The following is a 20,050-nucleotide window of genomic DNA, read 5'->3' on the forward strand; positions in this document are numbered from 1 at the left end:
AGACGAAGTAGATCCTCTGGGGAGATGGCGAATATTAGAGGGCTTTACAGGAGCCTCCTCGTGAAGGCACTTGACAGGAGATTTGTTTATGACCTTCAAAAAGGGAGGAGGAAGTCAATAATAGCCCCGACTGCCTCTTTTGCATCTCAAGGCAGTCCCTGGCGTGGAAAAAAAAACAGAGAGCCTGCGGTTTCAATTCATCACAACTGTGCAGCTCTTCCACTTCTTTTAATCACGTCGGACCAGTTCTTTTAAAAGCAGTGACAAGGCAAAGGCTGTTGCCAAAAAACTAAGTGGATCGGAGAGGAAGACCTAGTCACAGTAAACCGTATCAACGATCAGACAGTCAACAGTTATGAAGTAAAGAAGATATGGAAGTCTGGGTGCAGGCAACTGCTGACATAAGATATTAAACTGACACTTTCCTCAAATTCATTCATTAAATTATCGCCGACCATAGATGCATCAACTTCTGAAGCTCTCACTTTCCCTAGAACCAGAGCTGTCAACACAATCAACATCAAAAACAAAATGCAGAAATCAAAGTAAAAGATATTCTTGGGACTTCCTGAATACATCGAAGATTTCACCACATCCCTGAACAGAAAATACAGACAATGACATGTTTGCACGTAGGCCTAGTTTAGAAATATAAAAAAAAAATGAATGTCTTGTTTTGAAAGCCACCCGTCTTCATATCCAACTGTACAGAAAGACATTCTAAAGAAGAGCTGGGTGTTTGGTCTCTAAAAATAGGTTGGGGATAATTGCCTGAGAGTAAAAGAAAACCTCAACCTGTCAATGTATGAAATACGACATGCTTTATTCCCCAACAGCCTAAAGTAAAAGTGCCAAGTGCAAATCACAAGGTAGATGAGGCAATACGTGCAGCGTTGCATACTGTATTCCTTATATACGATAGTAGTGCTTTCTACTAACACAGAGGAAATCACATCATCGTTCTTCTCCTCAACTTTTTTCAATTTTCCAATGCGAGATATGGCATTTTTCAACATTTTAATTGATTTCTTCGAGAAAATGTCATAGAGCTTGAATTTAAAAAAACAGACATATTTAGATAACTGTCATCTATAAGTGTGTGGAATTGATTTCAGATCCATATGAAAATCTGGTGAATAATTTATGTGGTTTCATAAGGGGGACTGTTGGGCCTGGGTGGAGGAATGCGCTCCACTGAGTTCCATTCTAGTTTATGTATGTCAAAGAAAGGATGTCTGACTTAATGAGTTACTGGGGAGCTTTCTTTCAAAGTAGTGGGGGCTGTAATCAACTAAGTATTTTGTCAGTCGATTCAAAATTGGCTGTGCATTATTATTATTCAACTATTTGATTCAATATAGTTTATTGTGATTGATGTAGAGCCATTAGTCATGAAATGTTCATCCATCTCTCATTTCTGCAGATGCACAAAAATATGGACAACTGTGACAAAAACAAGGTGTCACTCATCGTGGTCCTTTAAAATCTACAGATGGCGATGATCTGCCCCGGATGAAACAGGTCCCAATTAACAAGTTCAATAAAGACTAATATCTTCTGCTATACAAACCTTCAGTATAACACTTTCCTGATCCATCTTCATAAATGAGAGGATGAGGATCTGACTCGACTTCATTCGAAAATGAGTCTACGCTTTCAACAGTTAAACTTTGATTAAATAACGACCCTGTAGGCATTTGTGCGAGCAGCTTAATACAACCCATGGTCGCACTATATTGCCAGATGACCTCTAGCAGCCGTGGTATCAATGACTGGAGCAAAGGAGGAATTCAGATGATGTACTACTGAAGTCCACATCAGGAGATTCACACAATGGAGGTTCTAGTTTCCTGTGAAAAACCGATGACAATGTTATTACTTTGAGCCAAGATTATCCAACAACCTCAACCACTGGAAACCATGACGACAGAGGTTGTCTAACCTTATGGGACAACTTGTTTTTACCCAAACCATGTCACATCACTAAAGTTAACCAAACCGCAACCAAAGGAACACAACATCCAAGTATGGATGGATCGTTTTTTCATTTTTCAAATCACTGTATTAGTATTAGTATTTAAGCCAACTCGTGTCACTAAACCGTCACCAAACCATAACCAAAGAAATACAACGTCCAAGTGTTTACAGCCCAGGATCATTGTGTTTGTCTCAGAGTAAGACAAGACGCATCAAAACTAACAGGAAACACAAAAGCTCTCTTGGCAAACAAAGAAAACACTAAAGAGATAAATACTTGTGATCTGCATACAAAACATTGTAGTCTGTAAAACACTTCCCCTGCATGTTTATGTGGTCTCACCAGGATACATAAAGACAATGCATTATTCTTTGACTTCCATGAAATCATTGTATTGAAGCCTTGGGATGTGATCTAACAGTGTAATTCCTCCCATTAAAGTTGTATATTGTAGAGTTGTTTAACTGTAGAGTCCTAAAAACCTCCTGTACTTGTGTAAATATGAGTTGGAGGAAATATGTCCAGGCATTCTGCTTTTTCCTGGTTTTTCCACAGCTTCTAAACGTCTCATGGTTATTTAACCGTGTTGGGATGAGTGACGTTAAAACTCCGTGTAAAGTTCGACTCCCTGTGAGAACTGGAACCAGCTCGGGCTGAAAGTCCCATTAAATCCGTCAGAAGGTGAACAGACGTCTCGGGTAGCTAGCTACACGGTGGGAGTGAGTGAAGGACGTGGAACAGCCGGACTCACCACGGAGTTCTTCATCGTGGCCTTCACGGAGAAGCCTCGGGTCCTCAGCTGCGTCCTGTCCCTCGACATGTCCTCAGGTGTCTTCTCCTCAGAGTCCGGGTCCAACCGAGGAGCCACGGTGCGGCTCAACAAGTGTTTGTGTTTGTGTTGCTCTCACAACGTGACGACTGTCGCGGGGTCCTCTTCCCTTCTTTTTTTGTGTTGCAGTGGTTGCTATGCGACATCAGAGACGCTTTGGTCTGGTTGCTGCAGGGACGTGTGTCTCCTAATCACTATGGAAACCACAGGGCACTGCTGAAAATATGCAGAGAAGTGTCGTGGTGTCTGAGTGTGTTCTTTTTATTCATTATTATAAAGATGGTAATATCACATATGAAGATAAAGTTAAAGTTTATAGTGATCAGTCATTGAATCATTTACACATAATTATAATTACTAAAAAATATATTCTCAGATTTTTTTCTACTTTCAAATGTATTTGCATTAATTAAAAAATATACACACACATACACATATATAGATATTATTTACATATATAAAAACGATAACAATATTTCATATAGTGATATCAAAAATTAATTTGTAGTTTCAATTTGCTTTGTACTATTAAAAAAGTATATATATAATGTAATTTGTAATCTGTGCCCTAATTAAAGATATAAACTAATTAAAAATATGTTAATATTACAATTACTAAAAACATTACAATTGATTATAAAATAAAAATATATATAAAATTTAATTATTATAAAGATACTAATTGTGCAGCAAAAGATTCAATGATTCGGAATTTAATTCAATTTACTTTCAATTTATCTTTTCCGGATGGAGATACATCTAACGACTTACTATATAGTAATTCTCCTGTCTAATCTTAATCCTCATAGGTCCAGGTGTTTATTTCGTGTTCAGCTGTATTGGCGATGCGACAGCCGGCCAAAGGATTTGTAACGCACCTTATTCTGTTGTTCAGTGACACTAATGGGTCAAAAAATAGGTGTCGTGCTTGTGCCAGCTGGTCACGAGTCACGACTAATGGGCGACAGACAGTGAAACGATGACCCGACCTCACACTGGATGACCTGACTTACGTCTGCTCCTGCCACAGCTGCAGGCCACCAGCACACTTACGTCTGAGACACACCGGATTGATCACACGCTCAGCTCATCATTACACACACACAGCATTTCTTCATCCACAAGCCGATCCTTGATGATGCTCTTTGTGTGTCAGGTAGACCACGGCCTTGACTCTCAATAAGCTGGTTAGAGACGGGCCCCGGCACTGAATCATTCCAATTTAGGGATATGGTACTTTTAATCTTCCAATATCGTTTTTTGCCTCTGGAGAGTTTCTTGGGTGAACTGGTGCAACTGTTATTAATCTTCAGTGCACAGGCAATTTCTCTAAAAGCCCCTATTTGTTTTTTATGGCTCCATCGAGAGAGGAGGGTGTAGCAGCAGGGAGGGAGACTGTAAACAAGGTATGCGGGGAGAGCAAGTTATGTTCCCGTCAGCATTCGAGGCTGGGCTCGCCCTCTCTCTCCCTCCCTCGGCCTCCCGTCGGAGGATTAAAAAGAGGAAGAGGGGAGTTTTCAGAAAGCAAACCGGAGCGTCAGCATGAATTCAGCTGGACTGAGAAATGATTGTTCAAACAGCACTGCGCTATCTCGCTGCTGTGCGTGCGCGGCGAGGAAGCGGAGCCGGTTCTCGGGAATCGTGGTAGCAGACCTTGCAAAAAGTGATGCATGAAATATGAAATATGTGTCGTGGGTTTTGCCAGGTTTCTGTACGATTTTGAGTTCATGTGTGACCATCCGTGTAGGGAGGTAGATACTGAATGTATCTCTGTCAGGTTAGCGGTATCCTGGGTCAAGTTAAATATCTATTTCCTCCAGTTGCTTAATGGACACAAACAGTATATACTGTCCAAACTGACTTTGACAGGGAAAATGAATTTATATTTTCAGCCACTAATGATGTCTCACGTATAACCAGGTGGTTCGGCGGGTATGGAAAGAACGAGGCAGGGAAATATGGATAGAAAAAGGCGGCCACAATAGAAACAATACTTTGTAGACCTTGCTTTGAGGATGACTCATTTTTTATACATCCACACTGTGTCTTCATCATCATACAGTGCCTGGTTTTGATCTACACCTCGTTTTCTGGGCCACCTCCAAAGGCGGGAACCATTGTCCACTGTGAGGGAAAACAGCAATTATGATATCATTAGAGCAGGAGCCGGTACCTACAAAGCAGAGGACCCAGAGGGGACTAGTAGAAGAATCTCAGCAGGAAAAAAGGATCGTAGAGACTTTGCTGCAGAGTCAGTTTCCCCCCCAATTACCATGAAACAAGACAAACAGTCATTAGAGTCGGCCATTAGGCTGTAGGAAGAGCGGCCAGGGGCTTGTTCGGTTTAACAGTACGTCAGGTTGTGAAAGTCACACAGAAAATGTACAAGGTCCCTGTGATGAATGTTATCCAACGCAAAGGCAAACTGGGATTCTTGTCTGTGCGGTTTGGAACAATGTTACACATTCTCTGACTATTATTTCCAAGTGAAAAGATGTAGCCTAAAATACATTGAGTGTCCTGTGGAGAAAATGCAGCAGAGGTCTTTAAATACTGAGAAACCCATGAAGAACAATAAGTCCCGGTAACAACACTACTGAGTCTCATAGATATAATAGTATAATTTGATTGCTCAGAGGAACACTGATGTGAATACATCACATGTTCTACAGTTCATCAGGATTGCTCCACTATCTTACTGTTTATTGTATATTTACAAATATATGTGTATTTAAACACAAAAGTAATTTAGTGCTCTATAAAGTTTGAAGGTTTGAATCAACATGAATTGATGTGGTGTGGTTGTTTAAACAAGGAATTAAAAAACAAACAAGTCTCAGATATAATTCATGCTACTGATTAATAGACAGTTTAAAAATAGTAGGGATTCAAACAAAGCTAATGCCTCTTAGCCACAATTTCTCTCTGTAATTTCGAGAATCATCATGACAATAAGTTGGATAAAAAATCTTCTATATCCATGAGGACTGGGGTTGTAAATTATTGTGCAGCAGATTGGCACATTTACCTGCAGGTTTCTCTCAACATGCAGGGCTGCTGTTTCCCTGCCGTCTGTCCGGTGAATCCCGGAGTAAGTTCCAGCCCGTGACCCTGAACTGGAACAAGTTAGAATATGAAATATGATTTATTGAATGAATAAATAAGCATCAGTCTGGACCAATGTTAATCACGTAAGGGCATCCTGTCCATATATCCACATGGCACATTGAGGTATTCCACATTCAACCTAAATTCATGTCATTAACCCAATTTTTGTGAGAATGTTTTATGCTAGAGAAGCACATTAGACCGACTATGACTGATCCCACTACCACGCGCTCTCTATTTATGTATTCCTCTCTGACTTAAAGCAACACTATGTAACTTTCACTGGGAAACGGCGCTCTCTGCAGCCACATGTGGTAATTAATCAGGCTCCGTTTCTGAGTGATTAATAGTTTTTCATGTAGAGAAAAAACAAACTCTATCATCCTGTTTAGTGCCACTCACTGATGAGACACACAATAGAACATTGGATATTACCCATGATCCCCAGCTTCCTGAACCAGAAAGTCTAGTGCCGTAATATCAATACAGAATACAGAATATCAATACAGAATTACTTTAAAAGTTTTCTTGATAAATATTTGAGATAAACTCAAGGGTTTTTGTTTTTTGTTGATAAGTCCGACGTTAGTTTTGAACCTGCTGGTCGTGATTCGATCGACTTAAGTTGTGACTATGAGGCAGCTACACACTTCTCCCAGGAGATCGTCACCAAAGTTACGGTGAGATGATCAGTGCAATTTTTATGCTACTATATTTAAGTATAAAATGTTATTAGTGTTGCATTATATTAAAAGTCTCACAGAACTGGAATGGCACTCAGAGTGCATGTATCCAATCCAAGGCCCCACCGTCTCCTTAAATTCAATCAAGCTTCAATCAAACCCTAATGGGTTCTTCCCTCACCCAAACTACATTCTTATCTTGCTTACGTTATCTTGCTAAATAACAAACAAACATGCAGACGAAATCATGACCTCCATTGTGGTGAATAACACACCAGTTACACCCTGAAGATACACTTCTGTGATAAAAGCAGTGAATTATTGCTGAAATGGCCCATTAGTATTAATCTTCATCATCCGACGCTGTCATAGAAACAGCAAATGGCAGACGGAGCCCAAACACAGCACCACTTGCCTCGTGTGTTTCCCCCCCCCAAACGACAGCGGTTCAGATATCCAGACTGTAGTCGTCTTTCCCCAGAGCCCTGATGAAATCCAAAGGCATAGATCCCTTCAAACGGCAGGGCAGTTGGCGGCAATACTTGATATGGGCACAGAGTTGCAGGGCCTCACTCACAAAGCCGCAGCGTATTGATCTTCATGCATTATAGAAGCAGCTTTGAGGCCAGCTGATATTAGAAGGCATAGCTTGCAGTCCCGGTGAGCATACACTCTAACATGCCCACTGGACCAGAGCAGCAATAATCAGACACAGGTCCAGATGATAAACATATGGATGATACATCTATTATGTCATCGCAGCACTCTGGTTGATAATTGTTGACATGATTACGTTTGTTAAAGATAATGCACTTTTATTTGGCCTCTTAAAATTCATGGGGGCCGCGTGACTCGTTCTGTCGGAGGCTGAGCGACTTCAATCTTAAATACTTCACAGGCCATTGTGTCACTGTGGGCTGTCAGGCTTTTCCAGTCTGTATCATCAAAGCAGATCCAGCGCACGCTGCTCGCCTGACTCTGTGACCCCCACTGCGGGTGCTTTCAGCAGCCCAGGCAACACCTAACCCTCCAGAGGATTCAGCTTTTCTGTCACCCACAGGTCAATGTCACGTCAACATGAATGTGTGAACAGTGACACCAGTGATCCCACTGGAGCTTATACAGGAGTTGGCTTCTCTGCACATGGATCCACTGCGGAAATGGTGTTAGGGATGGAGCGCTGCAGAGGAGAGGAGAGAGGAAGAAGGTGAGAGTGTGGGGATAATGGCGTTTTTAAAAGTATATCTGCTGTAGAGAGGCCTATTGAAAAGATCAGGTTTTTATGTGCTGGTCGAAACTATTATTGAGGTGTGATAAGGTCTAAAAGAGAAGAGGAGCTCTTTTTAGTCCTAAAATATGATAATGGTGTCTGTGTGTGTGTGTGTGTGTGTGTGTGTGTGTGTGTGTGTGTGTGTGTGTGTGTTTGTGTGTGTGTGCGGCTGAGCTCTATGAAAACACTAACTTATACTTATACAGGCTATGCTTTAGGATTCAGGAACAAAGATTTTCTTGCTAATAAGAATAAGAATCACATTTATCGTGTGCTTTATTTTAATTTCAATATTCATCGGTTGGTAGTTTGACGCCCTCTGTTCCTCTTGTGCCGTTGTCAAAGTGTCCTTTAGCAAATGCCATATAATGGCTGTATATACTAATTTGACTGAGGCTTTAAAAATGAAGCAGGAGTTGATTTAATGTTTTATTACAATCTGATCAAACTTACTGCATAGTTTTGGACTAACAATGGACAATGATATTATTTGAGATATATCATGGTATCAGAAAAATATCCTCTATTATGTGTAAAATTGAATTAAAGTCAAATTTGCCTCAGCAGATTGCGAATTAAATCCACATGTCGATAAACTACAACAGGAAAAAGAAGAAGAGATTTTAGTGTTGACAAAACAACTTTTAGATAAGAATCTAAAAAACGTTTCCACCCATAAATTAAATTTTTTAAATCTATCCGCATTAGTCTAAGTCTGTGTATGTACAGTGTGTGAATGCCTCTGTTTTACATAAAAAAATTTTTTTATCAACCTATTCGAATGCATTTGCCTCTTGTTCACACACACAACAACAAAGATAAACAGAATACCCCTGCGGCGACAAACTGTGTATGGCAGGGCAAATGCAATTTGCTTTCATTTGAGTGAGGGAAAAAAAACCAGCTTGCCTCTCATTCACCTGACTGGTGCTTCCTTGCTCTGTGTTTAAAACATTCAAATAGACAGAGACAGGCCTTTATAAAGCCGATATATTTCAAAGCACATTCCCCTAAGTAAAGCTGATACTAGGGATCCTATCACATATGGGCAGATGGAGGTGGGGAGAGGGGGGACAAGAGGAGATTTTTTTCTTTTTTTTCGCCGGGAACTGAAAAGTCATCTCTGCTCACATCACATCTGCCTCCCTTTTCCCGGAGCAGGAGGCTGAGAGCCTGCCTCTCCCGTGCTCCTGACATCTTGGCTCTGTTAATTGCAATGTTTGCCTGCTGTATTTATATTCACGTTAGGCCCCGGGAACAGATGGCGATTAACTTTAAATATTATTAACACTTTTGAGCTCCCTAAGATCCTGGGTGGCAGTTGAGAGGTGAGCAGACGTGCAGGTGAAATTACCACAATTTCCATTACAGCATCAAACGGAGTAATACAAATTGGGATGATTTTCCCAACTGTCGAAATGTGTGTTTGTGTGTGTATGTGTGTGTGTGTGTGTGTGTGTGTGTGTGTGTGTGTGTGTGTGTGTGTGTGTGTGTGTGTGTGTGTGTGTGTGTGTGTGTGTGTGTGTGTGTGTGTGTGTGTGTGTGTGTGTGTGAGAGATCGTCTGTGTATCTTTATTCCTCATGTTTGCTGTATGTGTATGTGTATGTGTATGTGTATGTGTCCTGCATGTGGCATTAGACTCTATAATGTTTAACCACATGTGAAAAATTAGACGGCATCTTTTAAATAATATTGATTGTTGCTGCTTTTACTCTGACATGTATCCTAAGTATATCATGTATCACATGAATAACCTGGTACTGGTATTTATAAAGACAATGTATATATATTATATAATAGTAATATTATACAAATATCATAAATATTGCAGTATTTTTTATAAATGTAAAATAGTTGACAGCAAATATTAACATATGTAGTGAATCATTTTGTTGATCTTACATATGTACAGGCTGGAAGAGACCCCCCCTCTAAATATATCTTTTTAGAATATGTTTTGTATGACATTTTTGATGTAATAAATAAATTACACCTTTGTAGTAATGTGAAATATTTCCTTAAGATCTACAAAAGGCACGTCAAATATTTTTTTAATCCACTATGAAAATTATAGGTACACTTTAAGGCAAGAGTGAGTACAAGAGCATGACATTCCAAAGATGTCTTATTCAAGAAGGAGAAACGACTCCAGAAAGCTCAAGGCGCAGGAGTGCACCCGGCGCGGCCTCTCGGTGAATGTGCATTCAGTCCGTCTGAATGTGCTTTGAAAACGCCTTTGAAATATATATGACAGCCTATCTGAGCGGGTCTGCAAATGCACTTAACTGTCGGTCGGCGGGAGAGGTGTCGGAGAGGTGGGGTGACGCGGGATGACTGGAAGGCAGCACGGAGGAGAGGAAGAGTGAGCGGCAGGGGGAGAGAGAGGACTGAAACCAGGGAGAATAAAGGCAGAGCTGTTACTTTTACATAGAGCATGGGAGAGTGGCGGCTTTTTGATGACAGCCATGGGGGGAGTAGACTGATGTGTGTGTGTGTATGTGTGTGTGTGTGTGTGTGTGTGTGTGTGTGTGTGTGTGTGTGTGTGTGTGTGTGTGTGTGTGTGTGTGTGTGTGTGTGTGTGTGTTTGTTTGTCCGTGCAAGAGTGACTAGCTGCCTTTCTACGTGTGAGCGTCTTTGTGTTTCTTTGTCTGGTTTTGTGCGAGAGAGAAATAGAGAAACACTCCTGTTTTACTGTATTTATGTGTCAGTGTGTCTGTGTGTGTGGGCGTCCAGGAAGAAACAGAGGAAGACAAAAAAAATAGAATAGTTCACTAGTATGAGTGAAAGAGGGCGATGTTCTCGAGCGTGCACGGACATGTCACATCGTATTTGTCACATTGGAAGGGAGTGCACCGGTCGTCCCTGGTGCCCTGACCCGGCAGTCGGGTGGCGCTGCCGTGCTGTTGCCACACAACAGACGCCGTCTCTGAGATTGTTGGGCTGCAGATCACTGACCCTAACCCCCCCACTGGCACCTTCTGGAGTGCCCGGGCTCCAGGCAACCGTCTCCTGCTCATCCTGCACGTAGGCCTATCTCCAGCAGGTGTGCAGGGAAAACAGCAAGAGAAATCCACCACCCGCGAGGAAAATTAGCAATCACTTTGAGCTGATTGCTTGGCGAGAACAATGCGGTTATGGGCGAGATTAACCGCCACCCACCCCTCCGAAATGCTGCGGGTCTGGAACCTGCAGAGGTTATTAATCTATGAATAGTGGTGATTGCAGCCTGGCTCCAGGTGAATCATCTGCTCGCTCTGATCGGTGCATAACAGGTGCAAGAGTTACTGCTTCAGTTCCCCTGGAGACAATTTAAAGCAATTTGAAAGGGCAGACGTATCCGCTCCGGGATCTGTTGGGTTTTACTGTAAAGTGCGCTTGCTGCCGCCGAGATAGGAAATGACATTTAGTGACAGATGTGAGCTTCCTGTGCGAGTGTGCGTCTTTGAATTTGTTTCACCATTCGAGAAAATAACACAAATTATGTCCAATCATCGCAGCTTTTGGGGAAATGGCTGCGTTTGAGCAGTCAGACACGTGTGATGCTGGAAACCCGCTGTGCAGAGTGCAAATTATACAAACGAGGACAGCTCCAACACATGCTGAGCAAAGTGCATTCTGGGAGAGGAAGACTCTTGTGTGTTTCACCTCCACCCCCTCCCCCTCATACGTTTGAATTTCATTAAACCTACATTTTAGACATGTGTCTTAAGTGCTAATTTACAGTAATCACAAGGTGTAAAGTGTTGTGGGGTTGCGAGTCCTGCAGGGACGACGGCTGTAAAATAACTCTTCACTGGAACCCAGTGGTGCACCAGTAAGTTTCAACATCACATGCACGGGACAGAGAGAGGGGCTGGACGATGGGGAAGAGTTAAAGCTCCTGCACGGTGTTGTAAAGATAATAATGTTTGATTATGTTATTGCAGCGTGTCGACCAGGTCTATATTTGAAATTATACATTCAGGAAAGAAACTCTTTTATTGTTTAGAATTATTACAGTAACACAAACACAAATAAATACATCATAAAATAAAGATCTTAGAAGGACAAAGTATCAATGCAGCAATATATCGTCATCCTGACTCATACGATTATCGATTTGCTATTTAGTTTTATACAGTCAGACAAATATACCGTTATATGATTTTATTACAATAATACAATTATTGCAGAATCGCTCTATCCTGATTTTATCGTTAAAGCGAACCACATATTGCGTACCCTGTCCTAATGTGACTTAACTTGCGAGTCCCACCCCTGATAAAGATTTCCTGTTCGAGCCAACACTCTGGTCAGGCTGTTGTTTTCTTCTCTGCTGCTCTAACCCACAAGTCAAAGCAATTACGCAAATAATCCTCTGCAGTTCACTCCTGTGTGAGACGAGCAGACGTGCCAGATACCTTCACAATTCTAATTGAGAGAATGGCAGGAAAAAAGAAACATATTGCAGGCAGGCTCGCACCTTTTAGCGATGCCTCCCACTCTGCCCCCCCCCCCTCGCAGGAACCGCCTGCTGTTTGCTGTTTAACTGCTGTTGTTTTGTTCTTGGTGCCGAGTGTCTACATCAGTTCTTTAATTAGGTAGCTTTTTATAAAAAAAAAAACCAGTCTAATCACAAGCAGAAGGTCAAAAGCTGTTTGTGTTTTGTGTCGCTGTGGTGATAGAAATCTCACATGTGCTGTTATCAAACACTGTTTATAATTCACCTTGTATCAACCACAATAAATGTCACCTGGCATAGAAACACTATGTGTGTGTGTGAAGGTTTTCCACTATCCTCAATTAGTTTCTTCTTCTTTTTTTATAAAGGCAAGCATTAAACTGCAGTGTCTTATTATTATATCTTTTTTATTTTCAAAAGATTAGATAAACACTTCATGCAAGAAGAAGAGAAATACAGACTTGGTTTGATTTGAGTGTCGTCAAATAAAGTCACAAGAAGTCGCCTGAAAACTGAAACTCCAAAGTGCCATCGTCAATATTTTATTTCTCCAGCTTAAAAAAACATCTCTGCGTGATGTGAAATGTTTCACTCAGAAAAGTGATGAACCCACGCAGACCTGCGCTGCAGCTCCCTCAGCCCTGTGGAGGGCTTCAAACCAGCGTTTTGGTTTTACTGCTTTCTTCACTGTTTCTGGTTCACTCTCACCGATCTCACCAGCGTGAAGCAGCAGCGGCAGCATTAGTCTCTTAAACCTCACAGTGCGCTCACCGACCAGCACCAGATAATAACAACAGAAAGTGAACAAGGAGCCGGTCAAAGTGAAATTTGCCAACAAAACAGCCTGATGGAGAAAGTGACGACAGCTATAAGTGAGATAATATCAGTCTCACGTTTCTCTAGTGGTCAGCGAAACTTCTTACATAGGATCCTAATGGTGCTGCATAACTTCTACTTATTTATGTGAAAATGATTTATGTCAACTTTATACACTGATGTCACAATTTGTCTTCTTTTTTACAGCTTGCTTCTGTTAACCGCCATGTTACCAAAAAATGTTTATATGATTTTAAAATGCTTACAGAGGGAATATGTTTGAAATTTAAATAATAATTATCATAATACTTAGATTAAAATAATAATAATAATTAAAATTGTATTAATAGCATCTTTCATACTTTAAATGCCGCTCAACTTGCAATGGATTTACATTAGACAAATAAATGTAAAATAAGATGGAATTAATGCCGCCTAATAAAAGTAATAATGTGAAGTTAAGATGGCAAAGTTAAAAACTGTGCATGAAAACAGTTCAATGCCAATGTTATTAAAGAAAAAGAAATACAGAAACAGAAATACGGAAAGAAAAACTGTGTTTGTGAAATAAAAATCTGAAAAGGTTGACAGTTTGGTTTTTAAATCGTGGTTCATTTCTGCATTAGTGAAAAAACAGATGCACAACATAAAAACCTCTTTATGAGTTATTTGTTTTTCACTGGATTCAATCTCCTGATCTATATTTTATTTTGGAGAGGAAGACATCCCTGGATCATAATTTGACTCCTGATAAAGAAAAATAGTGGTGGTTAAAGCAATGATTCCATGCAACATCAGCACCATGTCACCCAATGTCATCTTTTGCTATTGTTTTGAGCGACCCCTAGCGTCAGATGACATATTGCATGTTTAAGATGAGGATCTTCACACTGAAACTGATATGAATCCTGAATCTAAACCTCTGTATAATGTCCATATATCTTCTCCTGCCAATAATTCCATCACTGAGCTGCATTAACAATCCCCTGGAGGATGATTGACTTGTAATCGTAGCCATGACTCTTAATGTGTCCCTCTGTTTAGGACTCGACTGAATAATTTATGTCGGGGTAAAATGATCAGTTGTAAAGCTTTCAGAATCAAGTGCTATTTCCATTTCTGCAAAAACATCCTTCAGGGGTCACGACCTTTGCCTTGTTGCACGATCGCAGAGGAGCAGGGAGACGTGTCGGCAGAGAGGACAAAATGATAAAGGAGCCGGAGAGAAAGAGATTCGAGGAGGGAGGAAAGGGAATAAGAAACAGAAGAGAGAGTGACAAAGCAGTGGGAGGTCTGTGCTGTTTGTCAGCACGAGGAGAGCGAAATGTCAGCTTCTGTACTGCTGCATCAGTGAGTGATGGCTGCCATTATCCCACCCAATGGGTATAAGCAGGCAATATTAGCACACTGCTTCCACACCCAGATGAAACAGGCAGAGTTCTCCACAGTGGGGATACCCAGAGCCAGCGTGGAAAATGGAGTGTGAAAGCATGCAGGGCATAAAGATCGTTGGAGGGTGGGGGGTGGGATATAAAAAGACTAAGGGATGTAAGGGGGGGGGTAAAGAGAGAGGAAAAGGAGCAGGTGTCGCCGCGCACAAAAGACAATCACAAGGAGGCAATGGAGTCAAAAACGGAGGAAGAGAGGAAATTCGAACAAAGGGAGTGAGTATCCTTGTTGTTTCAGAAGTTCCCGTAAGCGCTTTAAATAAAATAGTCCCTCTCAACGTAGACCACACGGCGTGATCTGACATCCATTGAACAAAGTGGCTGAGGCAGATACGCCGGTTTGGGGGCGACCGCAGTGGGATGCACACAATGAGAATTATAATCATAGAACAAGCACACATCACAAGCAGGCTTCACACGGAGGGAAACTACCTGTAATTGTTTTAGCAGTTTGAATGGTTTGTGTGTGTGTGTGTGATAAAGAGAGAGAGGTTCATGAGTGGTTTTATGTAAATGATGTGGACTAAAATTCAATATACTAACATGAAGTGAAACCTGTAATCATATCTGGGCAGAATATTTGGGGCCAGATTCCTCTCGTGCTCGTATCATTTTGGGCCTGGAATGAAACCTTGGTATCACATCAGCGTAATTAAACTGTTTCTGACATTTAATGCTAATAAAGATCGGTATAGGGAAAATGTTTAAAAAAAAACCTTGCCGACGAGGAGGTGAACTTTACAGTAACAGCAGGATGATTTAACATTGATCTCTGGCATAAGAATTGTACTAAACACAAGCTTTACCTCCACACTGATGTATTGAGTTTTGGAAGATTGCAGAACGGGTGTTTAGCCTCTGCAAAGACATACAGATATGGGTTAATAGTATCTCTATATATGAGAACCCATCCAGATATGTTAGCGTTTGCAAAAGATAGATAACATAAAAAGTTTAAAATATTCAAAAACACAAGTTCAGACTTCAGATAAGTATTTGCAGACTTATTATATATATATGTAGGAACAGCGATTACCAGTCAACAAAGGATTACAAGGTAATGTCAAGGGTCACTTGTTAGCTGACGTGAGAGTTTTTCTTAAATGGGAATTCAAATACAAGTATCTGAAAGGTAATTTTCATCTATACACGTGCAACCTGTGAAGAGAGGTCAAGGTACCAGCAGCTTTGTTATAAGAGGTTAAAATGTTCCGGAACCAAAAGAAAGAATAGAATAAAATGTAACAGAATTTCCTTTTTCAGACAAAACAGTTCTATCTATCTATCTATCTATCTATCTATCTATCTATCTATCTATCTATCTATCTATCTATCTATCTATCTATCTATCTATCTATCTATCTATTTATCTATCTATCTATCTATCTATCTATCTATCTATCTATCTATCTATCTATCTATCTATCTATCTATCTATCTATCTATCTATCTATCTATCTATCTATCTATCTATCTATCTATCTATCTATCTATCTATCTATCTATCTATCTGTCTATCTATCTGTCTATCTATCTGTCTATCTGTCAATATGTCTATATGTCTATCTATCTATCTATCTATCTATCTATCTATCTATCTATCTATCTATCTATCTATCTATCTATCTATCTATCTATCTATCTATCTATCTATCTATCTATCTATCTATCTATCTATCTATCTATCTATCTATCTATCTATCTATCTATCTATCTATCTATCTATCTATCTATCCATCTATCTATCTATTTATCTATCTATCTATCTATCTATCTATCTAGATCTAGATAAAGAACCCTTTATTTTATTGACCTGTTGCATATAACTGCTCTAACCATCTATCTATTTATCTCAGCGTAGAACTGTCCTCTTATTCTTCTCTCATTCTTTTAATATTTTATTTCTGGAACCCAAACACAGTGGCACCACACTGCACAATCATAAATACTAAATATACTTAGTATAGCTCTGCTAATCCGAATGGTGCTTCAATTGTAACGGCAGCATTATGCTAACGAGATGAATCTGTTCCATCCATCATCGCAGGAAGCTGCATCTCGTCTTTCATGGTGTGTAGAAATGACAAAGCTGGTAAATTAGAGAAACATTAACACACAGGATATGCCCTGTGTAGCATACTGTATATCCTTTGTGTTGTTTCCCTTCTGCTATATAGTCCTAAGCGAGCCCTGGGAGGGGGCACAGGAAGTGACATTGAGTTGGAGTTACTTGGAAGTAAGAGATATGCTATCAAAACACAAAAATACGAAATGAGAGCTTTGCTTTTTTTCCATTTGTCTCAGAAATCTATTGGCTTTAAATGCGACATGTTCTGGCAGATGAAAGCACGAGTAGGTGGGAGATTAAATGGTTCTGGTTTCATTACGAGCGAAAGCACAATCCAGGGAAGCCATGTTTGAAAGGCAGACAAAGTAATGACTAGATGTGCTGTCATACGATCGTGAGATTAGACTTTAAAGATTGCATAAACGTCATTTATTCACACTTAATAAAATATAATGGTTTATACAGCAATGCTAACTTTGTGTCTGAGGGAAAGAAAGAGGGTTTTTACTGCTATTTTCCATCACAATGCAGGATAACTTGGCACTGAAAATGAAACAAAATATGCTTTCCAGATACTCGGAAATACCATTATTTTCTTGGCTCAAACTGGGCAACATGCTGGCATGTGTCAGGATGAAGCGGCTGGGATGCCTCTGCCTCAGTAAGTGATTCACAGTCCCCTGGGCCTTCAATCAATGTTATTTTACCCCTGAGATTTGTAATGGCTTGTATAATGACACCTTTTTTCTCTCTCTTTGATGATGCAGGTAAAGGGAAAACAAAGGGAATGACTCAGGAAATCAAACCATTAACAGAGAATGTCACGGTGAGTCAGAGGTACAGAGAAAGTTTGTACGCTGTCAACAAGTCGGCATGAAGGTGCATGAATCCATTGAAATGCTGCACTGTCTTTTATCCACACTGAAGTGCGCCACAGATAAGGTTGAAATCGCAGTGTAATGGAGACAGATGAGTTGTGGCAGTTTCAAAGTGGAACCCAAACACACTTCAACCACATTTAAGCTCATTTCAGTCCATTTACCGGCTGACGCTCACCTGCTCCGTCTCTATCCCTCTTTATGAAACAAGTTATGAGCGGAGCAGAGCAACCAAAACAAAGAGCCGGTAGTGTGCGTTTGATCGAGAACTGAGGGCAAGGGAAGGGGGTGAGGTCAAGGAAAACTGTGATTCCACACTACAAAGACTTCCTCTTGCAGGAGAGGTGGAAATGAAATGAAAGTGCCACGGTGTCGGCATCAAAAAGAGATTATTTGTTTTTAACATCGGAGGAAGTCCGAGGCAGGAGTGGCATGTTAAAGGTTGTGTAAGACTTTAAATATTTGTATAGCATCAAATGCAAAGATGTAAAAATGGTGGAGTCAAAGCGTCCTGAAGAGAATGAACTCCCTGTGTGTGTGTGTGTGTGTGTGTGTGTGTGTGTGTGTGTGTGTGTGTGTGTGTGTGTGTGTGTGTGTGTGTGTGTGTGTGTGTGTGCGTGTGTGTGTGGTGCCTTCCCTTGTTTCTGAAGTGAGATGGTTCCAGCTCCGATCAAAACAGTGATATAAAAAAAGAAACTCAGGTGGACAGGCATATTTTTTTCCTTTTACAAGCCGTGACATCTTTCAGGAAGACCAGGGGCAGCCGGGGCTCAGGTGGTTCAATTCCCGGCTTGTCAAATACGTCTGTTGAAGAGTCCTTGGGCAAAAGACTGAAAACCAAATTTCTCCTGCACCAGCAGTGTGCGAGTGAGATGCTTGAATGACAAACAAAGCTGGAGATAGAGGCTCTGTGTGGATGTGTGAATGGGTTGACGTCAACTGTATTATTCAAGACTAAAAGTAATGAATACATTGATTTACAAATCCAAACACCTGCCACACATGGTTCGGCTACATCAAAAGAAGTTACACCTTTTTTTTACACATCAATGCTAACTAGCTGCTAGCTGCTAGGCAATCTCGCTGAGAGTGAGCTGCATTTTTATAAACAAGCATTTACCGATGACAGCGTCTCACAAAGGCTCAGACACAGACAGCAGCAAAGCTTGTGGATGAGATGTGATGAATCAGTTGTATCAGGGGTATTTCTTGTTGGCTCTCCTCTACACAGGGTCACTTCAGTCAGTTGTGTCTCTTTTTTTCAGGATTCTCTTTCCCCGAGCTTCGCGTCTGCCAAAAAACAAAGGTAGCCAGGAGGTGTTGCCATTGGTCAGGCCGGAAATACATGCAGGATGCTAGTGTTGAAGCTAATGTGTCCACTAATGGTGGTGATTATGGTAAACATAACCATTAAGAGCTGGAAAGATGTTGTGGTGGCCCCCCAGACTGTGTATAAAGATGGATTGATATGACAGTTTCCCAAATGACAAAAAGTCAAAGTTTTTTTCAAAGACTATTTCTGTGAGTAATAGTAATTCTTATAATTCAGATTTATGTTCAAATAAGCAAGATGATAGTTTGTATCTGGATATTATGGCTTCATGTCTGGATTGTGGGAGGAAGTGGAGACTTGTTTTTCTATATTTACAGTCTATTTCTATCACCACTGTCTTCAGTACAAGCACAGGCACGGCCATGGATGGATTACGGAATGGTCCTACAGGTCAGGGAGTCCCTGATCTTAGACATGAATCATAACATTTTTGTTGGAAAGTCAATCTAAAGACACCAACGATTTCTTGCTCCTAAGTGGAAGGAAGTCACACAAACAAAACTTCTCCTTTGTTGGAAAATATTGTCTCAGCAGCAACATGTCAGCTCCATTTCCCGGCAGAGAGGAAAACAGTAAACGTTCACCCTACACTCGACATCAAACCTATACACACCTGCGCCTGTACGTCCTCTCCTGCCTCGTCTCGTCTCCAGGCGGTGACAGCTCGGCGCGCTGATGAGAATCAGATCGCAGGAGATGATTGTGCTTTCCCATCAACACAACCAGTGAATGCGTTCATTGTGCCTGCGATTGTAAGAGCGCTGACAATTGGTTTAGAAAGATCTTTTTCCTATTATGCCTGCAAAGCCTGGAGTATGATGCTATCTGCCACCTATTCTCCTGCACCTCTCCAGTAACTTTCAAACGCATCACGCATTTTTCATCAGGATTGAACTAAATGAGAATGGATGTCAGGGAAGTTTCATTTTTTGGGGGAAACGAGGACAGCGTATGACTCGAACCCAAAATCAGCTCCATCAGTTCAGTGAACTATGCTCCTCGCTGTGACAGTTGAATATGTGTGGGTGACAGTACAAACAAAGGTGAATCAATGCATTTCCCCGAGGAAGAGACAAAGAGAGGCTGAGAGGAAGAAGAGAGAGTGAGGGAGAGGGGGAGAGAAAAGACTGAGAGATGAAGGTGGCAGCGTGACACAGGGAGTGTGACAGTGTCATGCCGGCTGGTTTCATCGTTTCT

General features: G+C 40.9%; 1 protein-coding gene across 1 annotated transcript in view; it reads right to left on the reverse strand.

Annotated features, from left to right (window-relative positions):
- Window positions 1–2,798, reverse strand: part of pacrg (PARK2 co-regulated) — a 131,184-nt gene extending 128,386 nt beyond the window's left edge. The window contains exon 1 of the mRNA XM_061082147.1: window positions 2,730–2,798. Within this exon, the coding sequence (XP_060938130.1) occupies window positions 2,730–2,798 (69 nt within the window). The remainder of the gene's footprint in view (window positions 1–2,729) is intronic.
- Window positions 2,799–20,050: the final 17,252 nt, after the last annotated feature.

This window comes from Limanda limanda, chromosome 12, assembly GCF_963576545.1.
Source record: "Limanda limanda chromosome 12, fLimLim1.1, whole genome shotgun sequence".
Lineage (NCBI taxonomy): Eukaryota > Metazoa > Chordata > Actinopteri > Pleuronectiformes > Pleuronectidae > Limanda > Limanda limanda.